The 17,918-nt window shown below is 40.9% G+C and overlaps 2 protein-coding genes across 2 annotated transcripts; one reads left to right on the forward strand and one right to left on the reverse strand.

Moving 5' to 3' along the window:
- Window positions 1-222: 222 nt before the first annotated feature.
- Window positions 223-8,552, reverse strand: rasip1 (Ras interacting protein 1). The gene is made up of 16 exons (XM_040029992.1): window positions 8,275-8,552; window positions 7,480-7,601; window positions 6,783-7,234; window positions 6,349-6,609; window positions 5,998-6,239; window positions 5,754-5,918; window positions 5,020-5,224; window positions 4,475-4,773; window positions 4,204-4,365; window positions 3,244-3,284; window positions 2,811-2,965; window positions 2,548-2,660; window positions 1,456-1,750; window positions 1,100-1,263; window positions 871-1,012; window positions 223-768 (listed from the first exon to the last, which is right to left on the reverse strand). Exons 2-16 carry the CDS (start codon window positions 7,599-7,601, stop codon window positions 590-592), a joined length of 2,997 nt encoding a protein of 998 aa, XP_039885926.1. The 5' UTR covers window positions 8,275-8,552; the 3' UTR covers window positions 223-589.
- A 2,305-nt stretch (window positions 8,553-10,857) lies between these two features.
- Window positions 10,858-13,898, forward strand: LOC120732415 (cytochrome c oxidase subunit 6B1). The gene is made up of 4 exons (XM_040029993.1): window positions 10,858-10,969; window positions 11,367-11,536; window positions 13,089-13,189; window positions 13,541-13,898. Exons 2-4 carry the CDS (start codon window positions 11,431-11,433, stop codon window positions 13,592-13,594), a joined length of 261 nt encoding a protein of 86 aa, XP_039885927.1. The 5' UTR covers window positions 10,858-10,969; window positions 11,367-11,430; the 3' UTR covers window positions 13,595-13,898.
- Window positions 13,899-17,918: the final 4,020 nt, after the last annotated feature.

A 17,918-nucleotide genomic window follows, 5' to 3' on the forward strand; every position in this document is an offset into this window, starting at 1 on the left:
AAATGAGAATGTGCTTTGGATCAGTCGATAATGCAGTTGTACGGTCACCTCCTTAGTCAGGCAGTTCTACCTGCAGACTCATCGGTTAACCTACAAGTGGAGTGAGTCCTGCATCGCCACCTTGTGGAATGTTTCTTTGGTGTAGAAGCAAAGGTGTGTGCCAAGCCCCAGGGGCCCTGCTGTGGGAAACAAGCTTGTCAAAGACCATGCGGAAACTGTAAGTCTTTTAGGCTAGAATTCAGCATTTTATTAAAAACAAGTAGTTTGAAAACATACACGGAAGCCAAGAAAAACAGCCACGTAAAGCACAACACTATGTTACCTAACAGACATGGGGTTTTGCTCCTTGCTTTCAAACAAATCCTATAAAGGCATGCCAGAGCTAGTACATTTATTTAGCTAGACAATATCTAAATGAATAAATGAGATGATATGAAGGTGTGAGGAAAACCAACAACCAGCCAATAAAAATACAGAAAGCACGTCCAGTTTGCATTATTTTCTGGTGTCCAGTTTGATGTTTTTGGTGATATCCTTTTTTTTTTTTTACTTCTATGAGACATTAATACAGAGACATATAAGGGCTTCCTCAGAGCCGAGTCCTCTGATTGGCTGGGAGCTCATCCTGGTCGAGTCCCCACAAGAAGGTGCGGAGACGTGTAACTTCTTTTTGTAGCTCAGGGCTTGGGATTGGCTGGGAGAGGTCAAGGCGTGGTGTCTCATTTGGCAGGATAAGAGGAGGATGGTCCAAAAAGCTCTCAAAGATGTCTGAAAAATGAGAAAAGGTTGAGAAACAGTTTACTTGACATATAATGCCACTATTCATTATAGTTATTAAATGTTCAATCATAAGCCTTTTTGATTTATTACCTCCACTGAGTTCAGTGCCTGGCGGAGGGGCCCAGGATGCTGGTGGAGCTCTGCTGGGTCCCAGCTTGTAATGGGTGAGCAGGTGGTGCAACTGAGAAGGACTTAACAAAGCATGTTCTTCCTGTAGACTGGCCCAGGATGACTTGGAGATAAGAAGTTAATGGAGGAGATGTTAGATGGCATTCTAGGAGAGGGCTCAAAGGGCATGTTGCACATGCAGCTGTGTTACCTGGATGAGTCGAGTCTTGGGAATACACAGGAAGTTGACTGTGACTGACAGTTTCTTCATAAACTCTGAGGCGATGTCTCCTAATCCTGCCCCCTGTAGCCAGTCCAGAACCAAGTCTAGGTTTGTTCGGATCTGTACTGCTCTGGACCATGAAAACAGTCCGTCTGAAAAGAGGGGGAGAGGATGTTGGAGAAAACAGAAAAAACATTTGAAAAAAGCTAATTTTGTTTGTTTTATCAGGAGTAAAGCAGTGAGTCTTCCTTTTATCCAAAAGGTCACTTTTATCATCTCTAGCTTTAGTTTTTATTTATTGCTGAATTAACCACACAGGATTTCTTTGCCCCGTGCCTTCTCACCTCTCTCCAGCAAAGTATTGAGCAAGGAGGTATTGGTGAAGAAGAAGAGGTAGCCGAAGGTTTGCGAGGTGAGCGGTGGGGAAAGACATGCCTCCCGTGACAGCATCAGGGAACAGCGATACACTTCCACAAGTCCAGCAACCTTGGGCGGCAAGGTGGACACATCATCTACCTCTTCTTCTCCTCCTCTTTTCTCTTCTCCCTCTGCAGCCTGAGCTCCATCCTTCTCTTTCTCCTTCTCCTCGCTGGAAAATGGGTTGGTGTCCAGAAGGGCTGGAAGAAGGGAGTACAGTGTCTTTGTGGACAGAAAGAGAAAAAAAAGTAAGTTCATTTTTATATTAAAAATATTATAAAAATCTGGAAATGATGGATGTTGAATGGACAGTATAAACTGGAATGAATTAAGTGGAAGAAGATGTTAAGATGATTTGTAGCAACACTTGAAGTGATGGCTATCACAATATTTTGTACAGGTCCAGATCTCTGACCTTGGTGACTTTTCCTCTAGCGCCATCATCAGGTTAAGCTTTTAATCTTGTGCTCATAAGCAAATGCACAACTATACAACACTAATGACACTTCTGTTAAACTCACTTTCACTTTGTGCTAAATCCTAGATTGGATCATGCTGGGACTCTTACTGAAGATGACTAACATGCTAAAAATTACACCATCAACATGCTTGCATCGGCTTTCTGGACATGTTATCCTCTAGTATTGCTATTTCCATGTCAGTATGTTCCAATTCAATACAGGTTTTCCACACAAAGCCAAAAAAGTATGATTTCACAAATGAGTACATCCTAAGTATGGTCTCAGAATGCAATGCACAAAGGAACTGGAGGAGCTGCATGCAGCTGGAGAAAATTAAAATCAATTGTGGGTGGTGGTGAGCTTGTTCCAGAAAGGAACAGTTTTTATGTCTTAAGAAAGTAATTTGTGCTGTCTCTCGGTGAGGTTAAATAGAAGTGGCTATCCGGAGTTACAGTTTAAAAGGGCATGCAACATTACACATAAAATGGTAACGTTGATTTGAAGCCAAAGCACATCCGAGTATGTGGACCGCAGTATCTGGCTTTTTTTCCACTTTACCTTGGTAAGGTGATACACACACTGCTGGAAGGTGTGCATAATGACATCATCCAGCTGTGCCAGAGCTTCTGAGCAGGTGTCCATATCAGCTGTCAAAACTGGATCCCCAGGGGCTTCAAAGAAACAATCATTATGATCAATTCCAGGCTCAGCGTCAGCTTTGATTTCTCTGTTTAGCTTTGCCAAATTCCTGTGCCAGCTTATACTTTTGATCTTCTAAAGGTCCCCCCCGCCCCCTTCTGTTGTTTTCCAGTTATTCTCACCTTCAAACTCCCACTCTTTCTCCATCACTTCTACTTTAACCTGGAAGAAGTTGAGGAGCTCCGTGGCATTTGACATCCAGAACATGAGAGGTCGAAGGTCAGATGACAGTTTCTGGACATTTGGCGTGCTTATCTCTCCTTCTTGCTCTGTTGAACTGGACAACACATTTAAGTAATTCCAAAGTTATGTTTGCTATCAAGTATTGTGAACATTCCCCTGTCAGGTTTGTGTTTGTGCACTAAAAGCAAAACGCTCCATACTGAAGTAAAAATAGACTGAGTTATTATTATCTAGCTATATTCGAGACAATGCTTCCATCATACCACAAAAAATTACCAAAGACATAACAGCACAGGCACAAATGTATCATGAATCACTCAGCTGGAAATCTCTAAACAGAGGAAACATTACGTAGAACATAAATATTCTTACTTTTGCGTGGGATGCTTATCCCCAAATTCCTTAATGTTATCCTGCAAAGATAGTTGGAAACAGAAGAGACGAGACTTAGTGTGGGGGTGGAGGAGGGGGAGTGGAGTCTAGCCCTGCAGCCTGGACAGTTAGAGCAGATTTTCCAGCGGGAGGGAAGTGACATCAGCCCATCCTCACTCCTGCTCACAAGCCAGTAGGCCACAATGAAGGGCATATGTCTGTCTGCTGGTTTTTCTGTCTGACTTAATGTGGCATTCTCAATCTGCCTACCTGAGGTTTATCTGCCAGACTTGTTTAAGTGTGGTCACGACCATACTGTCATTAAATATAAAAAACTTAACATTTGTTCCATAGATGAGCCATTCTCTGACTTCCTCCAACATATTATTAATTCACACGTCACATGATTATATATGTTGTATTTTTTTAATTACACAAGCAGCATGACTCTTTGGAAAGCAATGTCTCCCAGTTGGTCCATTAATTTTGTCCAAGTTATCTTAACAGCTGGTGAATTGATGGCCTTGAGCTTTGGTCTAGAGACTCATGGTCCCCAGTGGATGAATCCTTCTGAATTTGCTGATCCTTTGAATGTTTTATTGACAGTAAGACGGAAAATGGAAAGACTGGAACGATAAATTGAATTCAGGTGCGCAAAGTAGGTTTGAAATAGTAATAAGTAATTTATTTCAGTGGGCAACGGATATAAAAGAATACACCAACATGAATCAGCTCGCACCTTCTTTTCACTGGGAGGCTGAGATTGTTGTGTTTTAGTGACATATTTTGACACCCATCTCCTGACTTTTTATGTAATGCCATTTAAAGTTTTAATTTTGTCCAATACTTTGGTTTATGACGAGCAAATGCTAAATTGAGGATTGCAAAAACAAGATGTGAACAAGTAACAATACCAAACATGACATCAAGCTATTGTTTTTGTTTGTTTGTGTTACTTACCCACACAATTTCTTTTATTAGATTGGCTGACTTGAGCAATATCTGTGGTAGGAGAGCAGGGTCCAGGTGTTTGGAGGCATGATCTATCATGATTGACAGGAGATAAGCAGGAGCTAAAGGCCCGCCTCCAGAGTCTGGAGAGGAATTTCTGGAGATGATCTCCTATGAGAAAAGTAAAGGATCAACACATATATGTATAAATAAAAGCTAGTTTATTTTGACTAGATCACTACAGTCAGACTATAAGAAGTCTGCTATTTTCCCTTCTTACCTGTAACAAGGAATCGGCGTGACGAGAATGGAATTTCAACACGGCCTCAGTGGAGCCCAGGTACTGCCTCAGAGCTTCCTGTCTGTCCACCAACCCTGAAGGGCAGCAGGTGGTGGAGGCATCAGTCTGCCATGGCAAGGTCAGTGCCAGCGGTGGAGGCGGAGTCACACGAGGGTCACGATACAAGAAAAGAAAGTGGTTCCCCAGACCAATCACATCGCCCGGCTTTAGGACCGTCTCCCTGTAAAGGGCCACTCCATTGTGTGTAACTGCACCTCCTCTGAAAGGTCGCATCAGGGCTGGGATAAAATTCATAAAATATTATTGAGTTTAAATTTACCCACCAGTTTATGACAGTCATGTCAAGGTAAATTATTCCCTGTGAACTAGCATTTGACAAAAATGGAGAGGAAGAATCCTCTTTTAACAGGAATAACATTGAGAACAATGATGTCCTACTTTGGATGAACAATCTACCTTCTCTAGTTTTGTATTTTCTGCAAGACAGTGCAGCAAGACTCTAACGATGATCTGTGCCGGTGTACCTTGTCCAGTGGGTGTCTCTGGAACAGCGGAGTCTCTCCGGACTAGTAAGTGTCTAGCCAAAAGGTCAGGAGCAGACAGGAACGTGTCCACCTTCAGCGGCCTCTTCCCCTTCCTCTCTCTTTCTCTATCCTTCTCTCTCTCCCTTATTGTGGGTTTCCTTCCAAACACATGCATATGTCCCGACATGATGTACAAAACAAAATCCTACACAAAACACACAGTGGATCAGTGAGTCAGGGAGGTCTGTTATCTTTTAAGTGTTAAGGTTTATATCAATCTTCTATCAGATGTTAAGCCAAACAGAAGGCAGTCGATAAGGAATGAAGTGTGTCACAGTTTGTTACAATGGAGACCTGTGTGAGGTCATTGTGTGAGATGAAGTGATGTACACAGGGGGGTTTTGTGCATTTGATGGATACATTTTCTGGCATTGTGCTGCTCAGAGGCTGTTTTGTGCTGGGTGGTGAATGGGAGAAGCGTGTAGAGGGATGGAAACCCTGATGGTATGTGGCGATTACAGACATGCAGGTATGATGTAATGCACAGGGTGTGTGCACGCGTGTGCACAGCTCCACTACGGCCATGCCTGCTCTTTTGCTAATGCGCACATGAGAGCGCATGTCAACGAGTACGTTGCTGTTTATGTGTGTTTATGTGTTTACATAATGTACGTGTGCGTGGGTGTTGTTTGCGAGAATTTGTATGGGCGATACCATCTGTCAGCATGTCTTGCCTTGCTCTGATCGTAACCCTGTAGCAACAGGAAGTAAGGCCGATCTGTAGGTGGAAGGATCAGACTTTGTGACATCACTTCCAGGTCACAGCTGGAATAATCCTTCTCATCCTCTGCCGGCTGGTTTGTCCATCCAACCTTCCCTTCAGCTTTCGACGCCCTGATCTGCAGAAATGGTTTATGATGGTTAGAAGACCGAACGTGTGGTCAGTTCAGCTTCTACTTACTGCAGCCTTCTCTTTACCTCTCCTGGCTGTGGGTTGATCATGCTCACAATGTTCTTCCTGTCATGCACCCCTGCGCTGTTGTTAGGCCGGTTTCCAGAACCGCGGGGGTCGTTGCTGACGTGATTGCCTTGGCGACGTCGCAGACTGAGGTTCATGTCGCTGATGCTCCTCCTCAGCTCTGTGTTCCTTCCACGGTGACCCCGTTCGCCCTCCTCTGCTCCGCCACCTGATGACATCCTGCTCCGCCGCCAGCGCACACCTGTTGCCCAGAAAACCCAAGTATCAATCAGCTTTGCCCTGTGCTGTGCATAAATGGTCAAATTTTTCTTTTCTTGCCACTGTACCTATCTGCTGCATCTCATACGTACCTTGGTAGTTCTCTCCCTCCCTCTCACGCTCCTTCTCCCTCTCTAACTCTTCTCTCTCATAGTCTTCCTTCCTTTGGATTTCAAAGCGCCGCTCAAATCCATCCTTAGGCCGCCACATGTCCACTAACAACAAAGGACATTCCCACGGGGCAACGCTTCTCCGGCACTCTGTCTCCCATTTGATAGCTCCATCTGGCTGCTGGATGGGCTTTCCAATGACATCACACAATAGGAAGTCTTCAGGGCTGTGTTTCTGGAGAACTAGAAAGTAATGGAGGAAAGGGGGAATGAGGGGGAGGGTAATTATTTTTCCATAACACTGCTATTTATGTTTATATAAAGTCATTCCCAATTGGTAAAAAATTTTTAAGCAAACAATTCCTAGTCATGGATCGCAGCAGAGGTCCAAATGAGCCAAAATTTCCCTTTCATACCTGCGTCATCTGTCTCCTCCCTCTCTCTTTCAGTGTAGCGAGTGATGACCTGGGCAATGAGTTGCCTGGCTGTGGAGTGTATGTTGGCCAGCAGGGAGCGATAATTGGCTCCACTGGAGAGTGCATCTCCATAGATTTTGATCAGGCCTGGGGCAGAGGAAGAAGCAGGGGGCAAGTAGTGGTGGGAGGAGGGGGCTGCCGAATGAGCCCAAACTTCTCTCTCCTTCTCTCCCACTGCCCGGTCCCGGTCACTGTTGGAACGCCCCCGTAAGAAGAGATGGGAAAGGCGCTTAGCACGGGACTGGGGTGCAGCAGGCCGCGGCCTGAGGAAGGCCGGGGAAGGAGATGGGGATGGGGTAGGGGAAGCCAGCGAGGGGGTGGAGTTAGAAAGGGAAGAGGAAGGAGCAGAGGGGGCCTCGTGGAGAGAGGCTGCGTCAGAGCTGGTAGTCGACCTGGAAACAACAGAGGAGGGAAGACAGATGGAGGAGAGAGGAAGCAGAAAGGAAGGGACAAGTCAGCTGTGAGTTATGACTGACAAACAACAAGGACTAAAATAAATGGAAGACATGAATACAAATGACAGTGGAAATGAGATAAGATAAGATCAATACACAAACTAATTCTACATGCAGGACACAAGTTAGAACAAAACTAAAGATTAATTTAAAAAAAGCGAATTAAAGAAGTTTAGACCGACTTGACAGAGAGCGCGCTGGGCCAACGACCACCAAGCTTTGCAAAGTGTTTCCTGGGGGAGTTGATCCACAAACCCACTGGGAAATGGAGTTTTCTGAATCGAGGACTGCCAGATCCCTCCATCTGACCGAGAAGAATTCAGATATTAAAGGGCAATTCTCTCTAAAATCAACTTAATAACTCATCTTTTTATAAGATATATAAACATTAGGTTTCCCTTAATAATATTTCTCCGCACCATACCAAAGGCTGTGTGTCACCAGTGCCAGGATATAAACAATATAACAATGGAATGATGTCAACCTTCAAAAATATCAACAGGATACCTACAGCAGGTTGTCAACATGGTAAAAACAAATGAAAAGACATTAGCCCTCCCTACAGCCCCTGAAAATCCCAGTGTGTTTTCCTATCCTCAAACAGGAAGTGTGTTTTGTAGGACTCAGGTCCAGCTGTCGCAGTGACAGGGAAAAACCCACTCCAAAGGTCACTGCCTGTCCAATTCTCTGTAACACTTCTATTTAACCTACCATCACAATTTAGGATAACATGTTTTCTTTTAGCTACGATTAGAATTTTGAGATAAAGGCTAGTACTGTGTTGAAAATGAGTTCCTTTTTAAAGTTGTTCCCTCAGACACGCCATTTCTCGACATGCGTCCACACCTAAAATCTGTTATTGGTATTCTAGGCAGAAAGGCCTCCTCTCCTAGAAAACCACGTTGGGATATTTTCACAGAATTCTAAATACTCCAAGAAAGAAATTACTCAAATTATTTGGTTTTGAACAAACTTACCCACAGTTACTTCAAATCCTTTTTATAGTGTGTTTTGATTATCCTTTGCCACCAAAATGCCAATGCGCAGCTCAAAGTACCCTAAAAAATGTGCGCTCGTCCTTCTCCTCAGGATGAAAATCCATTTTCTAAAGGCCTCGGCTCCTTAAAAATGTACAAAGGCATCTTTAATTCTAATAATTCTTTTTTCTTCTGTTAAAGAAAATGTCCCTTTTCATTAGTTTTTTACTCTAAGTGGCTGCTACCTCCCTCTCTCTGGCTCTCGGGCACTCTGGGTCTATAGATAGAGAAACCAACCCATTGTTCTAAGTGACAGAATTTCCTTCCTTTGCTTTGGACAACACCTATATCCTGACTGAGTGAGAAAGAGAGGCAGAGATTGGTAGAAGTGAGAGAACGGTAAATTTACACACACAAACACACACATGGGTGTTTGGCACCCTGTTGGGAATATAATATACTGTATTGTACTCTGCACAAAACAATCTCGATATCTATCTTCTTGCCCATCTGAGTTAAATGAAAATGTCACAGAATAAAGCTAAATTATATGAAAAAGCCTTAATGGGTTTAAAAGACTATTTTTGATTTAAACCAGGTACTGTGACGTGATTTATGATGAGAAAGACTATCACAGTGCTCAACAAAATGCAAGGAAGTTTGAAGTTTTGCTGAAAAGAGGATGAAGGAAATGCACACAGTGAGACAGGAAGCTAGAGCGAGACACCTGTGATCTTTGACCTGGTCTTCAACAGGAAGATGTTGATGGAAAGAGAAAGGACACTGTCACAGTCATCATAAAGGGCTAATAAAGTTTGTCCCATTACAAAGACTCCTCCACCATTTCCAAGTTCTTACCGTGACTAAAAGAGAAAATAATATATTACTTATGATTAAATGTTAAATTTCCTGTTATTGTCACTACCAATGAAGTGATATGAAAATTTTGTATTGTTTGTGAACCAGAGGAGTGCTGAATGTATTACCTATGCTCACCGGTCACTTCATTAGGCACACCTGTCCAACTGCTTGTTAGTGCATGTGGTGCTGATGTTCAAACTGAGCATCAGAATGAGAAAGAAAAGGTGAAAAGGGGGTTAAATGATTTTAAATATTTCAGAAGGTGTTTATTTGCTGGGATTTTCCAACACAACCATCTCTAGGGTTTACAGAAAATGGTCCAAAAAAAGAGAAAATATCCAGTGAGCAGTAGCTCTCTGGGTGAACATCCTTTGCTGCCTTCTTGTCAGAGGTCGAAAGAAAATGGCCAGACTGCTTTGAGCTGATAGGAAGGCACTAGTAACTCAAATAACCCCCTTTCTCAACCAAGATATGCAGAAAAGCATCTCTGAAAGCACAACATGTCAACCTTGAAGCAGAAGAGCCACAGCAACAAATCACCACAACACGTGCCACTCCTGTCAGATAAGAACAGGAAACTGAGGCTACAGTTTACAACAAAATTAGAACACAAAAGATTGGAAAAATATTGTTTGGTCTGATAAGTCTCAATTTCTTCTCCGACATTCATGGTAAAATCAGAATTTGGTGTAAACAACATGAAAGAACACCTTGTATCAATCGTTCATGCTGCTGCTGTTGCAATATGGCAGATGTTTTCTTGGGACACGTTAGACCTTTTAGTACCAACTGATCATCATTTAAACGCCGTGTCCATGTCTATCCTATTAAGACGCCAGTCTACCCATCTTCTGATGGATGCTTCAAGCAGGATAACACACCTTGGTCAAATCATCACAAAGGTCAAATCATCTCAAGCTGGCTTCTTGAACATGGCAATGAGTTCAAGTGTACTCAGATGCCCTCCACAGTCACCAGATCTCAAATAGAGCACCTTTGTGATGTGGTGGAACAGGAGATTCACATCACCTACGTGCAGCTGACAAATCTGCAGGATCTGTGTGATGCTGTCATCATGATGTGGACCAGACTCTCTGAGGATTTTTTCCAGCACCTTGTTGAATCAAAGGGAGCCCAACCCTAGCAACATATAAGTAGTGAAGTATTTAGTGGGTATATATGCAAGATATCTAAGAGCAACCAAGACATTAAAAGAAGAAGACGTCACCAAAAAAATAAAATAAAATAATAATACTGGGTTAAGATTATGCTTTGAAAAATTTGCTCTTAATAGGTTACATATTTTCTTCTGTTTATCATGTCACAGTGTCGGAAACTCTGGGAGGGGGCAGCCAAATATGGGTACAAATTAAGAGCAGAAACACAGGAATGTATCTGATTTTTTTAAGGATATCTGGGGTCTGGCATTGATTTAATCTGAGGTCTAAGTGACTTGGAACCAAACAGCCTTAAAGGCAAGAAGGTGAGGTCATCTTTTGATCCAAAATCTGGAAATATTATGTCGCAGAATGAAAACCACCGCTTTCCCTCAAGCAGCAACAAATCCGGAGTTCACACGGGGGGAAGCAAATAAATAAATAAATAATAAACGTCTTCTTTGACCCTTAACACTTCTTATTTCGCTGTATGTTAACTTTTTACCTCTGAAAAAAACATAAATACAATTATTATACAAATATGTGACTGTTAAAGATTAAATGCTGTCGTAAATAAACAGGACGGATTTGATTACGGCGATATCCCAGCGTGCCTTGCGCGTCGGAGAGGAAGGACAATTTTTTCTAGAGAGGACACGTTGAAGAAGCGTCCCAAGGTTAGCTGTTCATAACTTCGTAGTATGCTGTTCTAATCCTAACTTTTTGAACCTTTAAAGGTGTCTTTCCAGCGTTTCTTTGTCGTTTAAAACGGTTTAAGTGCTGCGTGTTAATTACGGCCGTATACACAGAGATTAACTCGTTAGCTTTGAGCTAACGGCTAGCGATAACCTATTGCCTGAGTTATTTTGTCTGATTACGTTGACTGGGCTCATTTGTATACCGACCTGTGTGCTTATGACAATAGATTTATATCCTCAAAACATGTAATTTGTGTGTATCTGAATTAGTAACAATAAGACTGTAAACGTCTAGTAGCTCGGTTAACTAACGTTGGCTAACACTAATTAAATGTCTCGTTTGTCTTACACCTTTTTATTCCTGTTTCCCCTGCAGGCTAACCTAGGCCGTGCCCTGTTTCAACATCGTTTAAACCTCCCACTGACTGAAGGATAGAAAAATGGCCGAAGCCGTGTCAGATAAGATCAAGAACTACAAGACGGCTCCGTTTGACGCCCGATTCCCAAACACCAACCAGACCCGAAACTGCTTCCAAAACTACCTGGGTGAGGACTGCTGTGCTGTGATCACACATTATCATACATTAACCTGACCAGAACTGTCTTAACACAACAGGACATGCACTTCACATGCGCGTATGGGGCTAATTTTAGTACTGTGCAAAAAACACTTTTTATTTCTTTACTTTGTGCTATGGAAATGGGAAATGTGAGCAGTTCATTGGACCATGTAAACAAACACGGAAATACAGTATTTAAGGTAAAAAAAAAAAAAAAAGATACGCCCCCCCCCCCCCCATGTGTCCCTTGTTGACAGTCGGTCCAGATGCATCTGTCAGGTCTTTGTTTGATGTTTCCTTTCTCAAGGACATGATACTGGTCATTTGCTGTAGAAAATAGTAGAAAATTTAAAGGGTCTGGTTCTTAGATGTAACTTAAAAAATGGGAATCAGTGACTGGTGCTAGTAACAAAGTGCCAAAAATGCAATCTGAAATTGGTTCTTTGCTGAATTGTTGTTATGTGTGGATGCAACACTGGTTCCTCCCTTGGCCTTTGTAATGCTTTTATAGGTCAGTGTTAGTTGTCTAAACAAAGAAACCAAAAAAATATTCCTCTGGAAATGTTCATGTACAAGGACTGGACTAATAATGAGCGAAAAACAGCCAATGTCAAAAGAAACTTTGAAAGGTCTTCAGAAAGGCTGCAGAACTGTTACTCAAGACAACTTTAAAAATGACAAAGTCTGACTCCTTGGAAGCAAAATATAAATAAATGGAGGGGGAGAGACTGATGACTGGAATTGGTACTCTTAATTCATGCATAAGTTTCAAACTTCCCTATATGAGTCTCACAAAGTATACATTATAAAGCCCAATGTTACACTAGTATCACTATGCCATCACTGTGTAACACAATCCATCCAAGTATAATGATATGCTATATGTTATACTTGGATTGCTATGTTTTTTTTAACTGATATGTAAAAACCAATTTCTTAGCGATTAAGTACTTAAATTAATCCTGAAAGGATTTTTTTTTTTTTTTTAAATGAAGAGCTAGTATGTTGAGTAAAAGATACTTGACTTGGTGACAAGACCGCCAAACATTCTTTAAAAGTTCACTCGCTCTCAGATCTGGACTTTAAACCTTTTTGTAAATAAACCATAACAAAACTTTACATAATATTAACACTCTAACCTGATTGTTTTCTGGCTGTTATCTTTCTGTGTTCTCTTTTTTTCAGATAAATGTGATAGATTAAAAAAAAAAATAGATAAAAATCAGTGCAATAACAGCAGCTGCTGCACTGGACAGACAATAGGTATTGTTATTCAGGAAGTTGAAACATATCAAACAAATCCTGAAGAGAAGCCATTGAGAAGGACAAAAAAGACATATTCCCCTCCTCCAAGCATTCAGTGTTCATATTAGGTACTTCAGCAAATGTAAACACCAGTTCAGTTTAAAATGATGTTTTATGTAAACAGAAAAGCTTTAACCTGTTTTCACAATTAGTTTTGCTTCATGCCGGTACTATTTGTCTTCAAGAAGACTTTTATCATTTAAGTAAACCCTGTACCCTTTTTGTTCTTGCAGACTTCCACAGGTGCAACAAAGCTCTGTCAGCCAAAGGCCAGGAAGTTTCTCCATGTGAGTGGTACCAGAAGGTTTACAAGAGCCTCTGCCCTATGAGCTGGGTAAGTTTAAGAAGAAACTGCAGATGTCTCTGACTGCCACAGTTTGTGTCCCTGTACTTCCAGTGTTTTTTTTCTTCTGAATCACTGTTCTGGAGTAAACAGGAGTTTGGGGCTCTTTAACCACATTAGGCTTTTGCGTTTCATCACATTTACCGTTGTGACACAAAGTTCTCGCTGCTGCATGTGTTGCAGTCAAAGCTGGAAACCTTGTTTGCAGTTGATGTTTTGAAACAGTTTCCACATCACATGTAACTTGTGTGAGACTGTTGTGTCTCATCACCATTTCCAAGGCTAATAATGCTGCTGGTAAGTTAAACTTAAGCCTCATGTTTTCTTTAATGTCTCCTGCAGGTTTCTAAATGGGATGAGCAGATAGAAAACGGAAGTTTCCCTGGAAAGATCTGAACTAACCCGTCATGACAGGTGGCTGCAAGACTATTACTTGCAACCTCTTTCATCTGCCTACAAATGTCTTTACAACTGTTACCCTTTCATTATTAGTACTGGTCTTACAAACTAAAAACACGCACAACAAGCACCGTTTTAAAGCTTAAACATGTGTTTCCTGCCTCTGTTATAAACTGGTCTTTAGTGTGGTTGATTTAATAAATACCAGTGCAGCTTTATTTCAGGAAGTTGTTCAGTATTCTGCTGTCTTGGATTGACTTGTGAGTCACCAGAGAGCAAATAAATCAATTTCACAAATCAATTGTGAGTTCTTTCTTTTTTTGCCATCTGTAATTCAAAACGATCGTGTTATTATCAAAAAAGTTCATATTCTTTTATTATTTCTCAGCATTTAAAATCAGTAAGCTGAATAAATTGAGTGCGCTCCTACAACTACATTTAGAGTGTAATTCTATCTAAAATGTGAACACAGAAGTCAATAACTAATGAACAAAAATGCCCTAAATCTTTATCTGACAAAAACTTCTGTTCACATTGGCCTTGTTACATATCTGCCTGCTTTCGTCTTAAAGTTCACTTGAATATCAGTAGCAGGTTTTCAGTTCTGTTATTTAGTATCAGCAAGGCCTTCATGAGTAACTAAGTTTATTTAATTCTCTCAGATATATTCGTTACCCTCAGCAAAATGCTGATGCGGTCTTGTCACCCAGGGCGAATACCTAAGTTTGAATGTGATAACTTGAGAAAGCTGGGATGTAGGATTTTCACATTGATACCATAGGTGCATCTACTACAGATCTCTGAGGAGTTTAAATCTTGGTAACCTTGACCTGGTGGACTGAATGGTAGCACCCACTGTTATTTATCAACTTTTCTTTTTGCTTCCACAGAGTGGCAGTAGCACTGAGGTCAGAGGCTGATTTTGTTGAAATCACCCTTTTTACCACAAGGGTGCACTATTGTCACTCACTCGCTGTATAAAATAGTTAAAATAATTGGACCCTACATTATTATTTTTAGTCAATTTGGAACAGTTTTTATACCAAACCACAGTAAAAACACCTGAAGTGTCATTCTCTGGCTTGGAATTTGATTACTTTCCCTAATGTGATCCAAATTATATGAAAATATACTGCTGTATAGGTGCTAAATGTAATCAGAATGCTTCAGATCCATTGGCATGAGTCAGATCAAGGAGGATGGTGGCTTTAGGGAATCCCAATTTGTACTACCTCTGTATATAGATAGATAGAGATATACAATAGATAATATAGGACAAAGGTTCAAGGGGTAACTTGGCACCGTCTTCAGTGTTCCCACTAAATTTGTCCAGGTTCCCTTGAAGACATCAACCTATCATTTTCTTAAGGATTGTTCCAGACAGTGTAAGAATAAAGCAGCACAGGTGTGGTCATATACACTGCAAATAATGCATGGAACAGAGGTCAGAGGGTTACTTGACAAGGATCACAAGATCTGTGACAGGACTGTGATTCAGTGGATTGCTCTGTTGCCTCTTAACAAGAAGGTTCCTGCTTCAAATCTGAGCCGCAATTTCAGTGAGTGTCGGAAACTCATTGAAATCCCACATGAAAGGTTTCATACCACTGCTTTGAACACACACTTTGAAGTTTGCACGAGTTTTTAAAATTTTATTTATTTTTAAATCCACGTCTGTTTGTGTTTGGCAAAACTGAACATGATATCCTGTAATAATAGATATTTTACTCCAAAATAAGTGTTTTTAGATATCAAATACACTCTTCCTGCTCTCTGAAACATTAAGTGGTATTCCACCTATTCAGGAAACATTCATTGTTCATTGACTCATGTTTTATTCCCTGTTGAAGACCTGTGTGCCAAAATGTGTTTCTTTTAACCTTGCTGTGCAAATAAAGGCATTTTAGTCTTATTTCAAAAAGGGAGAGCCTGGGACTTAAAAAATGTATCCCTTCCAAAGTGCGCCTCACATAGAAGTGAGTTGAATGGAGGATGTGGTCCTTCTCTTATAGTTGGCCCAGATCAAAACTGACCAGAGGATACAATAAAGGCATGTAAGAGTCATTGGCCAGTGATGTAGAAAGAGACTGTATGGGGTGTATTGGTGCATAGCTGGTGCTACACCCAAATTTATGTCATAAACTGAACTGTGTAGCATGCGGAAGTTACACCAGGAATGGATTTCATCAGAGGTGGGTGTACACCAACTGAACTCCCCCTGAGAGGGAAGTGCGAGAAGTTTTAATGAACGGGTGACTGAAACCCCAATAAATTAATCAAGAAGGTTACAATGAGAACTTTATCAATCCTAACGTAAGCTTGTAGAAAATATACGCTTAATCATCTAAAGTTAAACATGATATCTGCTCAAAATTAGTTTTCATTTATTGCTTGTTTGATTCAAAGACTGTTCACAACATGCAAAGTTTCCAAAGCTGGAGACCCAGGCGGTATGCATCAAACTATGCATCACATTTTCTTTCAGTTTATTGTGGATCTGATAAATGCCTACTCGAACTCTGTCTAAGATTGAGTTGACTTGAGTTGACTGAAAATAGTGTCTGAAACATAAACCTTGTTATTATAATTATTTATAAGTTTGTAACAGCCTCTGCTCTATAAATATCAGCTAAATGAATAAGTAGGAGTGTTTACAATCGTTAGTAAAAAAAAAAAAGCTCTTTTGGATCGATAGCAAATCTGAAACATGAGGTGGCAGTGTTGCACTAGTTAGTGTGCTATCCCTCCACAGTTTGTCAGATCTTTGCAGTAAAAGAAATGACTTCATAACCTACATGACCCACAATCTTAACATTAATAACCTATGTTCACCCACAGCTAAAAAGCTTAAAAGCATTGATGCCCAAAGGGAGATATATGAAATGTTATCTTTAGTATGGAGCCATGCTACTGGAATAAATGCAGAATGTGGTTTGACAATTTTCTGTAATAAGCAAGGCCTTTCCTGTGTTGCAGCATACGTGGTTCCTTAACTAGTTAAGGATTCAAATGGTTTACTTATCAGGATATAAATACAATCATCTGTCCGGTCTTAAAATCAGGAAAATACTACTTCAGAAAAACACATGAAATACCAGCAATTGGTTTCTGTATGAGTTTATCAGAGTCTTCACTGTGTGGAAATGTTGCCCCACTCTTCTTTATAGTGTTGCTTCAGTTTACTGAAGTCTGGAGGCATTAGTTCTCTTAAGATATTGCTACAGTATTTCAGTCAGGTTGAGGTCTGGCCTTTGTCATTGATTCTCTTCTTTTCAGCCATTATCTTGTAGATTTGTTGCTGTGGTTGAGTTCACTGGGTTCATTGTCCTTTTGCACGACCTCAGTTTTGGTGAAGCTTTAGTTGTCGGACAGATGGCCTCACATTTGACTCTTTAATACTTTGGTATATTTAGGAATTCATGGACAACTCAGTGACCACAAGCTGCCCCTCTAAATCAATACCATGTCACCACCATGATTGATAATAATTAATAATCATGCATAATCGTTCTTTTTAATGTAGCTACTTTGAAGTATTTTGTTCCCAAGCATTTGCACCATTAAACCCCCTAAGTAGGATAATAACTTTCACATGAGTAAAGAGTCTAAATCTTGCCAGCTACTATATACAAAATGATGTTCTTCCATAACACACCACTTTTCGTGCAATACGCTTGTTTAGGACACAATGCTTTACCTTAAAAAAATACCCCTAGCAATGTTTTCTGACATTTATTTCTCCCGTTGAATGTTTTTCCTGGCAGTATGGATTAGAGGATGTGTTAGATAAGTATTCAAGAATTTTACCAAATTTAAGGTACACACACACAAGGTCCACCTGTTCAAAAAGGCACATCTAAAGGCCAGTCTTATGTTCTGAGGTGAACGTCTAAATAATTCAGAGAAGGCTGGGGGGAAAGTGTTGTGGTCAGATGAAACATAAAATGAGCTTTTTGGCACTAAGTCAACTCAGTGTGTTTGGAGGAAAAGAAATGATATGACCCAAAGAACACCAGCCCAACAGTCAAACACGGAGGTGGAAACATTATTCTTTGGGGCTGTTTCTCTGCCAAGGGTACAGGAGGACTTCACCATATTGAGGGGCCAATGGACATGTGGAGGAAAAGCTACTTCTCTCAGCCAGAATACTGAAGATAGGTCATGGATGGGTCATCCAGCATGACAATGGTCAAAAATATACTGTCAAGACAACCAAGGAGTGACTACAGAAGAAGAAGCACATTGAGGTCATGGGAATGGCGTTTCGGTATCCCTATCCTGAGGAACACTGTGGGGGGATCTGAAGCTTCAAGTTCCTAAG

Source organism: Simochromis diagramma, unplaced genomic scaffold (assembly GCF_900408965.1).
Source record: "Simochromis diagramma unplaced genomic scaffold, fSimDia1.1 OVJJ01000361.1, whole genome shotgun sequence".
NCBI classification, from domain to species: domain Eukaryota; kingdom Metazoa; phylum Chordata; class Actinopteri; order Cichliformes; family Cichlidae; genus Simochromis; species Simochromis diagramma.